At 42.5% G+C, this 19023-nt stretch overlaps 2 protein-coding genes across 5 annotated transcripts; both read left to right on the top strand.

Annotated features, from left to right (window-relative positions):
* The first annotated feature begins 286 nt into the window (after nt 1-286).
* adap2 (ArfGAP with dual PH domains 2) lies at nt 287-4834 on the top strand. Its single transcript, XM_079177098.1, has 11 exons — nt 287-548; nt 1136-1260; nt 1391-1482; nt 1711-1799; nt 2033-2145; nt 2896-3045; nt 3156-3239; nt 3443-3505; nt 3806-3883; nt 3981-4209; nt 4363-4834. Exons 1-11 carry the CDS (start codon nt 461-463, stop codon nt 4389-4391), a joined length of 1140 nt encoding a protein of 379 aa, XP_079033224.1. The 5' UTR covers nt 287-460; the 3' UTR covers nt 4392-4834.
* Nucleotides 4835-5584: 750 nt separating this feature from the next.
* rhot1a (ras homolog family member T1a) lies at nt 5585-18835 on the top strand. 4 transcript variants are annotated; one of them, XM_079177592.1, is made up of 21 exons: nt 5585-5955; nt 6772-6830; nt 7012-7093; nt 7597-7640; nt 7720-7773; nt 7919-7971; nt 8521-8629; nt 9315-9416; nt 9540-9638; nt 9768-9876; nt 10003-10123; nt 10413-10497; nt 10632-10777; nt 10940-11040; nt 11160-11290; nt 11483-11566; nt 11673-11795; nt 11879-12081; nt 13067-13189; nt 13322-13365; nt 14869-16196. In XM_079177592.1, the coding sequence occupies exons 1-21, from the start codon at nt 5919-5921 to the stop codon at nt 14946-14948; spliced, it is 1989 nt and encodes a 662-aa protein (XP_079033718.1). In that variant the 5' UTR covers nt 5585-5918; the 3' UTR covers nt 14949-16196. The 4 variants fall into 4 exon arrangements, with proteins under 4 accessions (XP_079033718.1, XP_079033715.1, XP_079033716.1 ...); XM_079177589.1 differs by lacking the exons at nt 13322-13365; nt 14869-16196 and adding an exon at nt 17675-18835; XM_079177590.1 differs by lacking the exons at nt 13067-13189; nt 13322-13365; nt 14869-16196 and adding an exon at nt 17675-18835.
* The last annotated feature ends 188 nt before the right edge of the window (nt 18836-19023 follow it).

Below are 19023 nucleotides of genomic sequence, written 5' to 3'. Positions count from 1 at the left end.
CTCACCGTGTATGTGCTTGAATACTTTTTATCGTGATTCCTGAGCTGATCTCAGTGATTACAGGGTGAATGGTATGTTGGAGGACGGCTGGGACCTGAAGTCTGTCTGCTGTGAGCCTTATGTGCTCAGCTGGTAGACCGGCGTCGGCTCAGTTTGATGCCTCAGCGCTTGTATTAGTGAGGGCACCGCACAGAGGTGGATGTCACAAAGGACAACCCCCCAGTGACAGAAAAAAAAAAACATTGTTTCCGTCTACTGTCGTTCACACCGCGCAGCTGGACGCCTGCGTTGTGTTGTAACATCCCACAAAGAAATCTGTCGCAAGTTCCAGTTTTCATTTTACTTTTTTTTTGTCGGTTGCATTTCGCCACGTGTGAAACTATGTGACCACCATGTTCAGATTGGACTGCGCGGATTCATTGTCGTTTAAGAAGAGACCCTCGTTTGACTTCGTGCCGACATGTCAAACCATGACCGAAACAAGAAGGCGCTGCTGGAGCTGTTGAAGCGGCCGGTCAACAGTCACTGCGCCGACTGCGGAGCTCCAGGTAAGAGATGCGTGTTTCTGTTCTATTAAGCTTATTTCAAATATGTATATATTATCAGAAACTCTCCTTCTTATCATTTCTAAGTGGCCAACACCCTGACAATAATCAGACTTTCTGGATTCTCTTTTTGTCATAGGTTTTGTTATTGTTGACGGTTATAAAGCTTATCAGTCTCGGATGAGTTGAATGTGATTGTCATTTTGTGAACGCAAGCCAGGCAGGTTTATCAACCAGGGAAAGCTGCAGGTTCTCTGTAGTGGTAGTTTGATTGTCTAAACTTCTGAACAGGAATACACACTTTAATGCACAATATCAACTATAATGAATGCCTAAAGGGTCCTTGTGTCAAAATATTGGTTCAAAGTTATAATATGCTGTTGTGTTTATCCTTAAATAGATTTTTGTTTATTCAAAGACAAGCCTTATCACATAACACGTACATTTCCAGCATCGGAATACAGTGTACATGGCCCATAGAGTGAGAGGAGCGGGGGGGTGGGGGGGGGTGGGGGTTTGGGGCCCCCAATCAGGACATTCTGGCGCTGCAAAGTGTTAAATCTAAGTCCCACCTCTTCTGCACACCTTAGATCCAGAGTGGGCGTCCTACAAGCTGGGTGTTTTTGTGTGTCTGAACTGCTCCGGCATCCATCGCAGCCTGTACAGCCGGGTCAAATCCATAAAGCTGGACTTCTGGGAGGATGAACTGGTGGAGGTATGGTCCCCACCTCTGTTATCATGGCTGTGGTAATAATAACATAGTAATTATTCAGGCCAAGGGACAAACTGTCCGTGTCGGTGTGTAATCTTCACACGTGTCTTTTTTTGGGGGGGGATCTGGGAAGTTCATGAAGTCCAATGGCAATGCCAGCGCCAGAGCTGTGTATGAGAAAGCTGTTCCAGTGTACTACTATCGGCCCCAGGAAAATGACTGTGCGTAAGTAACTTTCCAGAATGATGACATTCTTCAGAAAACTGTCTGTGTGATAAACATGTGTGCTGACGGAGCAATGCCACCATAAATAGAGAGAAGTGCAACCACTGACTGTAGAAGTGAAATATGGATGAATGTCTGCTGCTCGATCAAAGCTTAATGGGTCATGTTCTTGTGGTGATACTGCAGCTCATGTTCACGAGTTTCTGCATTTTTGCCTTTGAACCGCAGAGTCTTAAGAGACCAGTGGATTCGGGCGAAATATGAAAGGAAGGAATTCACAGGAGAAACCAAGTATCCACCAATTTCATACACCACAGGTGATGTTCTCACTGTTTTCTGACACACGTGTCTTACTGTAGAACATCAATCATCATCGCCTTTGGGTGTAAAGCTGATGTGGTTCCTCATAAACATGCAGAACTGTGCAAGAAAAACCTGTTCTTTGCATTACAAAACCGCCAGGAAGTGAAAGCTGGCCGGACTGTCACGCTGTGCAAAACGTTGCAACGGGGCGGTGACTCAAAATGTATTTTCCTGGATCTGACACCAGGTTTCTACGAGGGGTTGCTGTGGAAGAAAGGGAAAGAGAACTCCCAGTTTCTGAAGAGGAAGTTTGTACTATCAGAGCGAGAATTCACCCTGACCTACTACAACAAGGAAAATGTGAGTTCCCAGCAGCTCAGACACAATTGAACTACGCTGTAGGTCTGCCAGTCTAGTCTGATCACGAGGATCTTTCCAGGGATCTGCTGCCCGTGTGGTATTTAGTTGCAAAGGCATACAAAATACAAGACGAATAAACCACAAACCATAAATGCTTCATGCCAGTTTACTTTCACATATGACATAAATCAAACTATTTATATTCTTTCAAAGTACAAGATGTGGAGTTTATATTTATATTTATTATGTGAGTGATGTAAAAGCATGTGCATTTATTTGATTGGATCTCTTTCCTCAACTTACTGTGAAGCACAGTGGTGCTTTGAGATAAACGCTAACGTCAGCATGCAAACATGCCCACAATGACAATGGTTATTTTTAGAAAGTAAAATGTTTACCATGTTCTCCAACTCATGTTCTCCAACGCTAATATTCACTAAAGTATTGGACAAACTTACATTTTGACCTGCTTTTGGCACAAGAGGAAAGGTCAGGGGATCACTGAAGTTATTACAATTCATCCTCTGGGGGCCATGAATGTCTCCACCGAAACTTCATGGCAATCCATCGAATAGTTTTTGAGTAATTTCAGTGGAGACCAAAGTGGTGGACTGACCGACCGACATTGCCATCGCTAACCACGCTGCTATCATGGCTTCACAAAATGAGTGCACAAGCAGCTGCATGTTAATTGAATCCAGTCGTTGCATCCTTTCTACAAACTCTGATGTGCTATGTGTTGTGATCCAGGAGTCCAAAGGCCCAAAAGCTGTAATCTCCATCAAGGACCTGAACACCACCTTTCAAGCAGAGAAGATTGGTCATCCTCACGGGCTGCAGATCACCTACCAAGACGACAATCACACCAGGAACCTCTATGTTTATCACGAGAGTCCTGAGGTGGGACTGCATGATCATCCAAAGTATAAATAACATTAACCAGCAAGTCTTATACTGATTGTCATACTATAGGGCTGTGGAGAAGCTCAGGGTCTCTTCTTCTACTCCAGGAAATCGTGACGTGGTTCAACGCCATTCGTGCCGCTCGCTATGCGTACCTGAAGACAGCATACCCGACTGGAAGCGACGAAGAAGTGAGCATCAAACCTTCTCAAAACCAAAAAGACAGACAAAATGTTGATGCACTTTAGAATGCACCCTAAATATTTAGCAGTTTATTGAGTGTGGACGTTCACTTTCAGCAGAGTCAACAGCAGTAAGAACGGAAACTTGCCTCTTTGTTCGCTTTCATGTTTATAAGCCTAACACTCGTGTACCTTTTGCACCTCTTTGTCAGCTGGTACCGAAGATAACAAGAAACTACCTCAAAGAGGGATACATGGAAAAGACGGGGCCATTGGTAAGTTAATAAAGAAGAAAAAGTGAAACATATACAGTTTTTATATGATTTATTGGTTCATTTATTTTGTCCGCACTCAACTTCTGCTGCTACCAGCAGAGTTAGAGTTGTTTGTCACAGTAGTAGACTTGATTGTACACTTGATTGTGTGTTTCGGTTCCTCTTACATATTCAAACACCCTTGATTTACATTTTTTTGGTAAGAATAGATTGGTGTGAAAGAAGAAGTTAGGGGATATAAATGTTTAAATTTAAACTGTCAATTTTTCATGTGAGGCATTAAATGTGTTTTTTTAACAGCAGAGGGAGTCGTTCAAAAGGAGGTGGTTTATTCTGGACTCTCAAAACAGGAAGTTGTTGTACTTCAAAGGCCAGCTGGTGAGGACTTCTCATTCTAACTCGATGCTGTGTGGATGTATGTCAAGCACTTTAACCACCATTATGTCTGAATGAGTTCTCATGCTTGTGAACGTAGGATGCGGAGGAGTTGGGGGTCATTTTCATCGGCACAGAGAGCAAGGGTTACTCTGTGAAGGAGTGCGTCCCAAAGCACACCCGGGGAAACAAGTGGAAGTGTGGCGTTACCGTCGAAACGCCCCAGCGACAGTTTCTCTTCATGTGCGAGCAGGAGAGGGAACAGAGAGAGTGGCTGGACGCCCTCAGGCAGGTCCTCTCTAGGCCCATGGCACCGCAGGATTATACCAGTAAGCAAGGCCGGTCAACGAACACGTCAACAAGGCAAAATTAGTCCAAACAAAGCACCTGGGCTCACTTATGTGTGAGAAAGTTGTTATATTCAACTGTTGCATTATGCATCCGTATGACCCCGCTGTAATACTCCTTGTTTCTCATTCCAGTTGAAGCCAACATTAAGTATAAAAGATGAACAACAGAGAGGTGTGCCAACAGGATGACGGGGAGAAGACTTCAGCGTTTGAAAGCACACGTGACTGAACTATTGCAGCACAACGGATGAACTTCTGCTGTCACAGCACTGTATCAGAACTCTCATCTTTGTGTTGTGGTGATACATCTAGACTGTCCTCTGTGCCACAGTATGGATTTGAGACTTTCATCCACTCACGTGAACTGATTGATGCTCAATCTCAGACTTAAGAAAATACTGTATCATTGTGTGAAATCCACTCTTATGACCAAACGTACACATATAAGATCAACACTGTTATATTGTAAGAGAAGATTATGCTTGTTAAATTTCATGCTATTTTTATGATGTTTCTTACTTTTTTACATTTTCCATTACGCAATTAATACGCATTTAATTTAACATTTTGAACATGTTTCATGACATCATGCCCAGAAAAATAAACAGCCTTTTTCTAAGTAAAATGTGTGGATTAGTTCATATATATTATCTATTTGTATCTATTATAATATATGCAATATATTGTAATAAACATTTAAAATGTTAGCATTTTAAATGTCATTTTTAGCAAACATGACTTAAGCAACACTTTTATTGCAAATGGAACTTGAGAAACCATGAGAATGTTTCAAAAGGGCCTTTAACTTTTGTGCAACCTTGTGTTCATTATTATTATTACCATACTTTTTAGCTGCTCAGTGAATCCACATAAGATTATGACTTTAGCTGATGGATGTACATTTTAAAATGTAGTCATCTCACCACCACTGAGTATTTTGCTTTCCTCTTTTTGATCTTGAATAGTATGTTTGTAATGTATAGTAATCAGCTTCGTTATCGAAGAATTTTTAACCAGACATGCAAAGACAGAAAATATAAAATTAAACAAACTATAAATATTACAAAACAAACAAGGTGCTGTCCATAAATTGAAAGCCCACATGATAATAACATCAAAGTAAATAAAGCTTTTTTCTATTGTAATTTATTAACTAATTAATTATTTTATTGTAGGTTATTTCCACTTCACTAATGTCACAGATAAGAAGATCCCATTTTGACTAAATATGTAATAAGAATATACTCAATATAAATCCTTCTCTTTGACGCCAGAGAGCAGCATAACGCGTTTTTAAAATTCTAGTTGAAGTTTGTCCTGTACGACTCGCTGTAGTTGCCGGTGTGTTGGAGGTCGGGTTTTGCCCATGAAACGTCTACTGCGAAATGCTATGCAAGCGCCGAAAAGAGTGTGATTAACATGCAATTACAGAGACATGTGGCACGCGCTACTGTTTAAATGACATTTACTCCTCAGCTGATTAGTCACAAGTTGAGAAGAAGCGCGTGGTGAACTCGGAGTAGCTCCTAAAACTGTCCGTCCGTTTTGTCCTACAAAGGCGCGGAGGGGTTTGACAGCGGCAGCACTTCAGTGCGCAGGCCTGACGTTAGGTGAACTGCTGGAGGAGGAGGACGGCTATCTAAGGACTACATGAAACAATAAAGACTGTCCTTAAAAAAGCTAAAAACATGAGGAAGGACGTGAGGATACTACTTGTAGGGGAACGTAAGTAGCGGGTGTCTTTTAAATCCCGAAGCCGTTGAATGCTTCATTAGCTAGCTAACATGCTAATGGTGGAGCTAGAAGCTACAGTTAGCAGATGCACCTAGCGACCGTTTCCATGTGTTGATACTCAACATAACGAGACATAATATTAGGGAGAGGCTGCCAGAAAACTGTAGTTTGAATAGTACGAAATGGCAGCTCCTCCTGTGCATGTCCACATATGAAAAGCATTGTGAAGATGGTGTTCACTGCAGTACCTGAAGACCTGATATGAACTCTGTAACAGAGAAAAGACTAGTAAAACAAATAAGGTTATAGATAATAAAGTTGCTGATAAATGTCCTGTTAATCAACTAATTGTTCCAGCTATAGTTGGCACAGAGATGCACTGCATATTAAACAGAAATATGGGTAAATATTATGTAATTACAATATCTTGACTTTCCCAGGACCCTGGAGTGAGGCCAGAATTAACCTGTTTCACCTGGTCTGTTTGTTCTCTTTGAAGCATGCATATGTGTTGTCAGTACTATTTATATATTTCACTCATGGCTGTGCAGGTTGGCCTACGCTGCCACGTTAGGGGAGTTGGTACTAACTGTTCCTGAGAGAGTTGCAGCCAAAACACAGCTCTTAACTCTCTTTAGCTTCTGTTAACTCTCTTGAGCTGCTCTTATCTGTGCCCTGTCACTTAACGTATTACCCAGACCGCTCAAAAGAAATTGTAGCGAGGTCACATGTCTATGACCTAGTGTCAGTCAAAGACGTGTGTGATGTCAGATTGTAATAAAATCTTCTTTTTTTTTGCCCGTACAGCCAAGGTGGGGAAGACTTCGCTGATAATGTCTCTGGTCAGTGAGGAGTTTCCTGATGAGGTACGTATCAACGGGCAATCAGATGATAGATACGCTGGAAATCATCCCGGCAAGCTGATACGTTTTTAGATTTGTCTGAAATCAGAATTGTGAGAGTAGAAATATGAAAACACAGGATTTTATGTAATATTTCTTGAGGCTTGCTTGTCAGATGTTTGGATCATTGTCGTCTGTCTTCCAGGTTCCTCGTCGAGCCGAGGAGATCACCATCCCAGCCGATGTCACCCCAGAGAGGGTGCCCACACACATAGTGGACTACTCGGGTACGCCCCCCCCCCCACTCTACTAAACACACACACACACACACACACACATTAAACATATGCTTACTACGATTTGTGCCCTTAGATGCCGATTGGAACCATTTGTATTCAAAAACATTTCAACCTAAATTCTTCAGACCTGTTTCATTGTTATAAACAGAAACAATTCAGTTTGAATCGCGTTAAAATAAGATTAAATAATGTGTTATTAGTAACATGCCGGGGAAATTTGCAATGTTATTACATGCTAATACAACTTTTACACCTTTTAAACAGAGGATGGTTTTAATCCAATTGAATTTGGAATCAAGCTGACAACATTTATAGCCAACATTTCAAAAACAGAAACATAAACAGTAGCAACAGAGTGCCAGAGACCGCTCTTTTCGAATCACTGCCACTACTACTACTCTATATTAATAGGAATGTATAGATTTGGTAACTGTACGGCTTTATAACATGATAAACACTGTACTGATGTATCTGTTTGTTCACCTTCTTAGAGGCCGAACAGTCAGACGAGCAGCTGTACCAAGAAATATCAAAGGTATCAAAGGTTTCCCTTAATTCTCACTCATCTGTGCTCGTACTGTCTGTAGCTCATGTATTAATATTTGTCTTGACAGGCAAACGTTATCTGCATAGTTTACTCGGTCAACAACAAGAAGTCCATTGAAAGGGTGAGCATGGTTTCTCTCTGCGCTCAGACAGTCAATCAAATGCATAACTGCAGTACGTCGTCATCTTAATCTGAGGAAATTAATTTCTGTTTGTGATGAATGTTTGTGCGGCTCCGGTGTTTGAAGTTGTGCTTTACTCCACTAGGTGACAAGCCACTGGATTCCACTCATCAATGACAGAACGGACAAGGATAGCAGGTGTGTGTTCATGTCACTTTGATAGATGTGTGTTTACTGTGGGTCACGTCAGCTAGCTGGTGCTGCATCTGCAACGTTGATACCAGAGATAGCTAGAGATAAATTTAAGATCATTCAAAAGAGGCCTTTTCGTCGTTAAACTGACGCTGACTAAACTTCATGCCAAACTATGTGAAATATAGGATCATTAATCCTGTTTTTGTCTTTGCTAGTTATTGTAAACTTCATGAATGAATATAGATTTGTTGATGTGCTGTGTTTAAAGATGTCATCAAGCTGATAAAAGCTAATCTTTCATCATCAAATGTCTTGTTTTGTTCAACCAACAGTCCAAAACGTAAAGATATTCAGTTTAAAACCCGAAAAAACCCACAAATCACTCTGAAGATCCTGCAACCAGAGTTCTTGGCATTTTTGTCTGAAATATTGCTTAAACGATGAATCTATTATCAAAATATAGCTGCCTGTTATTTATCTGTCGATCAGCTAATTGGTGAAGTGACTGACCGCTGTAGCTCTATAATGCACTGATGAACGGCTTTTCTTCAGGGTACCATTGATCCTGGTTGGGAACAAGTCTGACCTGGTGGAACACAGCAGCATGGAGACCATCCTACCAATCATGAATCAATACCAGGACATCGAGACCTGCGTAGAGGTGAGCGATCAATACAAACCTGCATATAAAAAGCTGTTGCATCCATTTAGACAGGGCTGTTTGGTGGTTCCACTCCGTTACATGTCAAAGAAAGTACTTTGATGAAGCGCTCCAGAGCATAAAATATGGAATCTAATACGAGCAGTGGCTGGCCCCCCCCCCCCCGGCTGCTCTCCAGCTCCTGACAGCACTTCCACTCTGAGTCATTAATAGATTTATGCTGCTGAACCTCTCGCTCCGAGGCCACGGACTGCTGACTGACGGACTGTGAGTGTGTCGAGAGGCCTGGCTGGAAGCCGCTCCCTGCGTTACTGTTTTCAAATTTCCCTCTCGTCACACGAGACGGCTCAGTCTCGCCCTCCTCGGCTGGATTGGTTACAAGGTTAGAACGAGGACGTGAGAGCTGGACTCATGTGAACATAACCAACCAGGTTGAGTCCTGCTTCTCTGAGTTACTTACATCTCTGTCTGCCTTTATCAGCGGCAAAAGAAGTATTCAAATATATGTAGAGAATAATAGAAATAAGGAATGAGAAATATAAGAAATACGTGCATTAAACACATACAATATACAACCACGGTGTAAATACGTTTTATTCCAGTGTTGGACTTGTTCAGGGCATTCTCTCTCACACACACACACACACACTCACACACTCACATGTGCTTTCTTTTCTTTCCTCAGTGCTCTGCCAAAAACCTGAAGAACATCTCTGAGCTCTTCTACTACGCCCAGAAGGCTGTTCTCCACCCGACCGGACCCCTGTACTGCCCGGAGGAGAAGGAGGTGAGATCTGTGCAGCAGACGTTTCATAGTAGGAAAAGGTGTAAACCTTATAATGTGAGCCTGCTACCCAACTCACAGAAACCCCCTGGCCGCCTCAGTGATAATGTTTCCTCTGTGTTACAGCTGAAGCCTTCTTGCATAAAGTCTTTAACTAGAATCTTCAAAGTGTCTGACCTGGACAACGACGGCATCCTTAATGACAACGAGCTCAACTTCTTCCAGGTAATGTTTTCACGACTACACTAAGATTTAAAATAGCGTTTTGTTTATCACTTGTAAAGCGGCTGGGCTGGTTCGTTCGTTCGTTCTCCAGGCGCACGTCAATGTCTCTGTTGTTGTGTTTGTCCACAGAGAACATGTTTCAACACCCCGCTGGCGCCGCAGGCCTTAGAGGATGTAAAGAATGTGGTCAGGAGGAACATGGCGGACGGAGTCCAAGACAACGGACTTTCACTTAAAGGTCAGACACCCTCCTGTTTCCTCTCCTCTGTCCTCCACATTCTTTCTTCTCTGCTTATCTTTTTAATGCCTTTTACTTTATGAAAATGACCCCGTCCTCTCTCCTCTCATTGGCTCTCTGTTGTAGGCTTCCTGTTCCTGCACACTCTGTTCATACAGCGAGGCCGACACGAGACCACCTGGACGGTGCTGCGGAGGTTTGGCTACGATGATGACCTGGAGCTCACACAGGAGTACCTGTTCCCCATGTAAGCGCAGACTGAAAGGTTATCTGTGTTTTTATTGCTATTTACGAGGTACAGTGGAGACAGGAAAGAGGTAGCTTTCACTTTCTGATGATTTCACAGTGTTGTTGATACGAGGGTTTGTTATGAGTTGTTCCTCATTTTGATATCGCAGATCATTTCTTCCTCTCAACTGAATTGTTGTGGTTGACTGATGTGACTCGCAGTGATTCAGGCAGATTGTTTCTGTTTGTCGCCATTGAAAGCAGAATCCGAGTCTCCCTGATTGTTTCTGTCTGTCTCTGTGTCACAGGGTGAAGATCACCCCAGACTGCACCACAGAGCTCAACCACAACGCTTACCTCTTCCTCCAGAGTGTCTTTGACAAACACGACAAAGTGAGTGGTTGAAGATTTAGAAATGGAAATGGGGCCACTTTTCTGCAAAATGAGTTAAAAAGAAATTGTCTCTCTGAGTTTTTAATGCATTGTACCATTTGTGAGTCAATATATTTGCCCTTGCTGTGATCCAGGACAGGGATTGTGCACTGTCGCCAGAGGAGGTGAAGGACTTGTTCAAAGTGTTTCCCTATATGCCCTGGGGTCCGGATGTCAACCACACGGTCTGCACTAACGAACAGGGCTGGATCACATACCAGGGATACCTCTCCCAGTGGACGTGAGTGTGGCACGCTTCTATTAATACTCGCGCACGTCTACTGCAGACACATCCTGGAAACAGTCACAATACTGGAGGACATGCATGATTATGTGGAAAACACAGATCATTTTTACAAAGTCTCATGCTGTCGGACTCATCATTGTGTTTTTTCTGTGGTAGGTTAACAACATATTTAGATGTACAGCGCAGTTTGGAGTACTTGGGTTATCTTGGCTACTCTATCATCTATGAACAGGAGTCCCAAGCTGCTGCCATCACCGGTAAGAGGTCCTAATTATATTATTGTTAAAAGTTTAATACAAAAGAAATGCATGTATTTTACGATGATGATCATGTTTATTTTTGCGTATGACAAACATGCATTCCCTGTTTTTTCCAGTGACCCGTAACAAGCGCATCGACCTGCAGAAGAAACAGACCCAGCGCAGCGTCTTCCGCTGCAACGTCCTGGGCGACCGAGGCAGTGGGAAGAGCGGCTTCCTCCAAGCTTTCCTGGGCAAGAACCTGGAGGTCAGTGGAGGTCATGGCCGTAAAACCCTCTGTTTTGCTTGTATCGGGGCGGCCCAAAGTAAAACAAACAAAATGCAGCGAATAACACTTCATCCACTTCAGAGGGGACCAGAGTCGAAGGGGAACATCTTCTAAACATGTAAATAGCGTTGATGAATGTCGGTTATTGACCTTGTTTGTTGTCCACCACAGGGACAGAGGCGGATTAGAGAAGACCACAAGTCCCTCTACGCCATCAGCACGACTTATGTTTATGGTCAGGAGAAGTACCTCCTGGTAAGAATCATTTACTGTTGCATCATCTGTGCGTATTACACTGCAAAACATTAATCCCTCCATCTAACTCCGTCTCTCCGTCTCTGTCTCGTCCTCACACGTCCAGCTCCACGAGGTGATGCCAGACTTTGACTTCCTGTCAGAGGCGGACCTAGCCTGTGATGTGGTCTGCCTGGTGTATGACATCAACAACCCAGGCTCTTTTGAATACTGCGCCAAAGTGTACAAGGTACGTTCGCTCATCGGAGGCACCGAGGCTTGTAGGTCCTGCCACATACGGTCTAACTAGTAACATTCGGTTGTGTTTGGCAGCAATACTTCATCGATAGCAAGACGCCATGCGTGGTGATCGCCGCCAAGTCGGACCTGCACGAAGTAGGGCAGCACTACAGTCTCTCACCGCACGAGTTCTGCCGCAAGCACAAGCTCCACCCACCCCAGCTGTTCACATGCAGCATGACCGACGCACCCAGCAAAGACATCTACACGAGACTCACCACCATGGCCATGTACCCGTGAGTATTGAACCTCTTTCTGGTCTCTTGTAGTTAACCCGTTACACCTCTGTGAGTGAACCTTATCTCCATGCCCACCTGGACCTGTGTGCGCATCTAATCCCCTTTAACCGGTCTCTGATTTAAAGCCGCTATATCTTTAATTGTAGTGTATGTATTTGGGAGTGGGTCCTCTTCACGGTGTCCACCATGTTGCAGCGCCATGTTTCTACAGTAGCCCAGAACGGACAAACCAAACACACTTCACGTTTTTGCGTTACCTGAAGGCCACCGTAGTTCTGTGACACGCTTGGAACGGGGAGGGGCGAGCAGTTGGTTGCAATCTGCGACGTCACCACTAGATGTCACTAAATCCTACACGCTGCTCCTTCAAGCCTGAGACGCTCTTTTAATATATAATTTAGCTACACATCACTTCTTGTAGAAAATAATTTACACATTTAGCATTATTAATTACCAGGACTACAGACATTCATGATACACATACATCATACCAACCATTATGAAGTAATTAATATGACGATAACGGTAAGCTTTGACGAAGACTCTGATCAAACTAATAGTCACAGTTTGCAGTGAAGACTTATTTTAATCTTCAAAAGAAATTCATCAAACCATTCGGCTTCCAAGCCAAAACAGCTGATGACGTCTTTACCCCTTAAGAATGTTTAGTTTGTTTTGTGACTGATGCCTTTCTTTGTGGTTTTCCTCTCCTTGTTTACTCACCTTTAGATTCCGACTTTGACAGTTTATCATTCTAGATATTTCTGTGTAAATAATTTAGTTTACTTTGTCTATGAGAAGTGAAGTGAAGGTAAATGGCAGCAGTGCAGGTTTCAGCTCAGAGATGTGTTATGAGTTTGGATCTGGCCTCCTCCTCCTCCTCCTCCTCGTCCTCGTCCTCCTCCTCCTCTCTGTGTGTTGTTTGGTTCATGTTGTCTTTCTGTGCTGGTGAAAACACGCATTTTTGTGTGTCTTTCCGCAGCCACGCCCGTCTCCGCTGCATGTGTGCCTCCAACAGGTGCACATATTGCCTGTGTCAGAACCTCCTCAAGTTGGAGCTGCTGCGCAGTATTAAGGCCCAACTCCGCAGGGTCATGTTCAACAGGTTCATATGTAGAATAAGCTCTAGTGTTGTAACATAGACTCATTCCTCCTGTTTTTATTTTTTACCCAAGCTCTCTAACACCGGTAATGGTGACAGCTCCTCCTCTCTCCTTCAGTGCTCTCCTGTGGTCAGGCTTACACTGCATATCCACTTCAGGACACAAGGGACTATAAAATGTGAATGAACGTGACGGTAGCGATACCTTGTGATGCATGTTGTTCAGGATAAATAGTACGGATTTACATTTGATCTCAAACCAAAAGGTGCAAGAAATTTTTGTTTCCCGCTGGTTTTTATTGTTTTGATTTTTCAAACTGACGAGCTAAACAAATCAGTTATATTATAACTACCTGGCTGAGTAACATCAAGTGTCAGTCCTACTGTAAGAACAGTTATGATTTTAGTAACAGAGTTACTGTTGAGGTGGTGCAAAAATGATCACACTGGTTTGATCTTACCCAACCACCGGACTGGACCAGTGTACCCAAGTTCACAGGTGTCACAAGGTATTTTAATATTTGCTTTAAAATACTATAATAACTTGAATATCATTTAGTATGATATGTTCTTTGTGCTCCTGTATATCGATGATCACTGTCGACACAGTGAGAAGGTTCACTGATCAACGCGACGTCGTAGCTCTCGCTGCTTCTCTGAGCGTCATTTTCGGAGGAATCCTCGATAGATACTCGATGCTTCACAGCGAAATGCAAAGAGAGCTCAGATTTCAGTCATTGTTGTTTTTGTCATGTGCCTCAGTCCCGTGGGTCACGTGAGGTGTTTTTGGTCTCTGCTGCAGCTCCAGCCAGCCCCCCCGCTCTCTGTACGGTGTGACACAGCGAGGTGTGAACGCGCTAACACGCAGCCTGCTAGCCAGGGAGGTGACTGTGTGCGGGTAGTGCATGGTGTTACTGACTTGTGCAGTGCAAATTAACTGCTCATACTAACCCACATACAAAACACAAAATATGTTGTAAACTTAAAACAACATTTTCACCTCCTTCAGAGGAATATATAGAAGTAGATATCTCAGGATTTTATATTTGTAAAAAATACTTTAGAATGTTATTATAACTATATTGCACCATGTTGTTCAGCCAGTTAATCATTCTGGAAAAATATTAAGTCCTATTATGAAGCACTTGAAAATTAAAAAAAGTACGTAAAAATAAATTAGGGTGTGACTAAGTGTGAGCTATGAGCTCCTTCCTGTCCTGCAGTGGATATGCAAACCTTAAATCTTGACTAACGGACACAAACTGAAAACGTCATCGACGTCTGCATGTTTGATATGTAATTCATTTTTTATCACATAAAAGATTTAAAATTCTTAATTGTCTTCATGGCACCAACTTTAACCCATTATCAAAGAGGGCTCGACTGATTGTCTATGATGTTTTCAGTCTCCCTTCATCTTCACTTCCTAATACTGAAGTCTACATCTACAGGAGATACTTTTATTTTGAAAAGCACCGTTGGTTTTGTACATGTCTTATGATACAAACCGGTGTCCACTTGTTCTCCTTTGGGTTGAGACTTCGTGAATGTAACAGGCTGATGTTTAAAATCAAAATGTGTTTCTTTTGATGTTTAATTTGATTGTATTGTACCAATCACCAGTCATTTCATCCTGTTTTTCCCTGTCTTGTATTTCCTGTCTTTGTGTTTTTTCCTTTGACTCTATAGGTGTTCAAACACGTGTGTTTGGCTGCCCCTCTTCCTCTTCCTCTTCCTCTTGCACGTGTTCACCTGCTGCTAATCTGTTTGCTGTTGTGTTGCATGGCTCATCTGTTCTCTGCCTCTCTGCATAACCACAGGCATGCCTCGGACCAGCACGGGTCACTCATCATCTCTTTGTCTTCATGCTGTGTTTTTTTAACCTCTGCGAGTTGTTGGCTCTAATAATAGCATGACATTTAACGAGCCAGCCGTGGCAGCGCAAGGGCCCGACACACCACATCGAATGCCCAACGTGTTTTCCGAAGAGTGGGTTGATTGACGGGGAAGTCATTTTGCATTGAAATCTTCATCGGTCACAGAAACTACAAGCTACAAAAGTGAATTGTGTCGGGAAACAGAGGGAATAACATTTATCTAGTCTTTAGAGATTTATGCTTTGCTCTTTAATTTGTGACCAATCAAAAAGTGACGTATATGACAATACAGTGACCGTAAAATATGTAAGAGTCGGCAGCAGAGGAAGCAGAAAAAAACGAGATTCATGAATCCACACTTTCAGTCTGGCTGCCATGTGGTGTGTACAGTCTGAATATGGGATGTGTGTGTGTGTGTGTGTGTGTTTGTTATTGTTTGAAGTGTGCGGTGATGTTTGACCAGGTATGCAGTTATGGTTGTTCTTGTGCTGTAATGGTTTGGTGGGGATCTGAGCTCCTGACTCTTCAGGTTTGGTAGAGCTGAGTGATATGAATGAGATCAGATATCTCTCCATATTATTATGTTGCTAACGTGCACTATGGTTGGTTTAACTAGTGACACTTGTGCCAAGTAACTGAATCTCATTCAACCAAAGTCTCAATGATGTTTAGTCTCAGAGCACAATATCAGTTTATTATTATTATTATTATTATTATTATTATTATTATTATATAGCTATTATTCCAGCTCTAAGGTTGGTAAACAAAAATTTTACATCAGTATTTTTTTTCACTTTGTTGTCTGTCATGTGAGGATATTTTGAAGAAAATTTAAATAATTTCTTACTAATATTAATGAAGATTCACTGCAGTACAAGTACAAACATTTATAGATCATTTCAACAGTTGGATCACATGGCATGTTGGAGCTAATCAGTTATTCATAAATACTGTCATTCTTTAGACAAAATGCAGACAATTCTCTTAATAATTGTGAATATTTTCTGGTCTGTCAGGATAATAAACTTAATATATTTGGGTTATTTGTGTTAAATCATTGGTCACACAAAATAACACATTTGAAGACGTCACCTCAGGCTAAACAACTATTATACGATTATTCACTAATGAAAATATTATATTAAAGTATCACCCAGCTCTACCTACTGTATCTGAGTGTGTGGGTGTGGGTGTGGGTGTGGGTGTGGGTGGGTGTGGGTGTGGATGTGGATGTGGGTGTGGGTGGGTGGAGGCTGTGAGGGGCTACCTGCTGTCAGAGGAGGGTTTCAGCCTGATGCAGCAGGTTTCAGCCGTCTCCATCGTGGAGGGGTCCATCTTTATGAAGGCCTCTGCTGAGCAGCTAATTCCCCCAGAAAGGTAAAGACAGAAACAATTTCCAGAGAGAGAGAGAGAGTGAGGGATGATGTAATTTTATCCCGGGCCGACGAGCATGCGTTTGATAGATTCATCTCCCTTATTCAGGATGTCGGGTCATTATTTTATCATTATTAGTAATGTTCATATTTATGTCCTGAAATGTTCTAGAGAGACTAATCTGAGTCTTTATATGAATAGTTCCACATCTTGGGAAATATGATTATTCACTTTCTGGATCAATATAGCTCTAACTTCTGTCTGTTGAATATGAAGTAGCTGGTTAGCTTAGCTTAGCACAAAGACTGGAAACAGGGGGGAAGTGGCTAGCATGGCTCTGTCAAAGGGTAGTGAAGTCTTTCTACCAGCACCTCTAAAGCTCAATAATTAGCACAAAAGACTGTGCTAAGCTAACCGGCCGCTGTAACCTTGAATTATACAGATATGCGAGTGACATTGATCTTCTCATCTAACTCTCGACCAGAAAGTGAATGAGAACATTTTTCAAAACGTTACACTAATCTGTTAAAGGTTAAAGGCGGCTCGACTGAGTTTTACATCACAGGTGACCGATGTGAACATGGTTTCTCTCCGGTTCCCACCAGGGTTTAGTAAGCGTGTCGTAGGCTTAACTTGAAGGCCAGTAACATTTGGGTTTGTTGTCTCCATTGACATTTTTCATTGCTTGTATATATTATAGTCTGTATAGTTCCCCAGTGTTTGTGTTTCTTGCCAGATCAGCTGGATGTGTGCTTGGTAGGACAGGTGTTTTTTTGCTCTATTTTTTTGTTGTGCTAGTCGGTGTAGCTGCTTCATAGTCCAACACCTTTCCTTTGTCTCCCAAAACTAAACCAACTGTCAAGATAAAGCATGTGTTCCTGTTTCACATCATTTATGGTCCTGATTTTAGGAAGTTTCCCCCGCAGAGAGAGCACATGACTTTGTTTTGGTATTTGGCAACTGAGCCCGCTGTGATTATAGCTGTGGAGTTATGTAGTGTTGGGGCTGGGCAATATGGCCGAAATCTCATATCTCAATAACGATTTTCAGGTAGTTCAATGAAGAAATTGTTCAGTTATGAATATTTTGACACTGGGATATGAGCTGGTATTATGTATCACGACAGATGATTATATTAAAAGATGATAAATCATAATGAATTATGGCCCAGCCCTAGTTATATGCTGTATTTTCTTCTCTCCTCACCTGCTCTGTGTGTCTTGCTCCCTCCTCTCAGGCACATGGCTCAGGCCGACCTGAAGAACTCCACCTTCTGGCTGAGAGCGAGCGTCGGTGCCACCGTGTTCGCCGTGCTGGGCTTTGCCATGTACAGAGCGCTGCTCAAACAGCGGTGATGAGACGGCACGAGACAGCTACTCCCCCCCCGTCCCCCACCGTTCCTCTGACTCTGACTCTGCCCCCGTCCCTCCCTCCTAAAAAGACTCAGAGAGCCTGGCTACACTAACCAACCGGGGCCCATTGCCTCAGCCCCCCCCCCCCCCAACTCCACCTCATCCCCTTCCCACAATGCAACACGGGCAAGAAACAAATCGTAGGTACATTTTATATGCATTTGGGGTGTCGTTTTTTTTTGTTAATGTCGTGGTGGAAAGGGGCAGGTTACTTTTGAAATCAGTTGTCCATCATCCAATTTGTAAATGCTGACTTGAACTCTGTGATCTGTTAGTCTAGTTTAGTCCAGACATTACTAGTCGCTGGATGTTTTCAGCTGATCCAGTCCTCTTTCTCTCAGGTCAGTATTATTAGTTAGATGGTTGGAGACCAGAGAGAGGCAGCCATATACAGCAACACCACAAAGGGACTTGAATCTGTTAATAGATGTGTATATGCAGTATATTATGTATGTATTCTTCAAAGGTTTTAGTATTGGACCCGTAGACCGCATCACAAGCCGGGAGGTGTTAGCGGTACATCCTACACTAGAAAGGTCATGAATGGCATGCACTTGTTTATTTTGCGTGTTTTAATTTATTAACCTGTTTCTTTGTTTTGTTGTCTGTTTTGAGTGCAACAGACGGAGGGATTTACACTTTCCTTGTATTTTTGTATTTAGTATTATTAAAGCTATCGGAAGCGGTGCATCATGATTTTCTGGTTTTGAAATAGAGTTAAATAAACGTCCCTCGTGTTATATTTTTATGAAGTTGGAGGCACCATAGAGCAACAGATAACGCTATTAACAACCGCCATTCAGTGCACCTCTCCCACCTTAAAACTATGAAATTGTTTCTTCTGATTCTTCTGTTTTCCAGCATTTACAATAACGACTTGTATGATGTGTTACGGCTGTGTATGCTTATTATCGGCTGAAATGACAGCTAGTTCAACACCAACAAGGGAAATGAAATGGTTTTAAATATCTGTAATAAACGACATTTACACCCACTGATGTCATGTTGTGTTTGTGTGTCCGTGACGAGAGCAGTAGTGGTCATTCCAAAAGCAGATGTGTGAAGTAGTTGTAAGATCAACTGTTGATCGGAGTTTTTGTGAAGCAGAATAGAGAAGTGAGCGGGTGATGGGTCTGTGAACGATACTGCCGTCAGTCTGTGCGAGGAGGAAGTC

The sequence above is a fragment of the Pholis gunnellus genome (genome assembly GCF_910591455.1).
Source record: "Pholis gunnellus genome assembly, chromosome: 17".
NCBI classification, from domain to species: domain Eukaryota; kingdom Metazoa; phylum Chordata; class Actinopteri; order Perciformes; family Pholidae; genus Pholis; species Pholis gunnellus.
The sequence above is the reverse complement of the archived record's forward strand: the minus strand, read 5'-3'. Positions and strand labels throughout refer to the sequence as shown.

Coding starts and splice junctions, on each gene's coding strand:
- rhot1a (XM_079177592.1), top strand. CDS start 5,919: ATGAGGAAGGACGTGAGGATACTACTTGTAGGGGAAC. Junction 7,641..7,719: donor TGTACCAAGAAATATCAAAG/GTATCAAAGGTT, acceptor TTGTCTTGACAG/GCAAACGTTATCTGCATAGT. Junction 12,082..13,066: donor ACCACCATGGCCATGTACCC/GTGAGTATTGAA, acceptor GTCTTTCCGCAG/CCACGCCCGTCTCCGCTGCA.
- adap2 (XM_079177098.1), top strand. CDS start 461: ATGTCAAACCATGACCGAAACAAGAAGGCGCTGCTGGAGCTGTTGAAG. Junction 1,483..1,710: donor CCCCAGGAAAATGACTGTGC/GTAAGTAACTTT, acceptor TTTGAACCGCAG/AGTCTTAAGAGACCAGTGGA. Junction 3,046..3,155: donor TTTATCACGAGAGTCCTGAG/GTGGGACTGCAT, acceptor CTTCTACTCCAG/GAAATCGTGACGTGGTTCAA.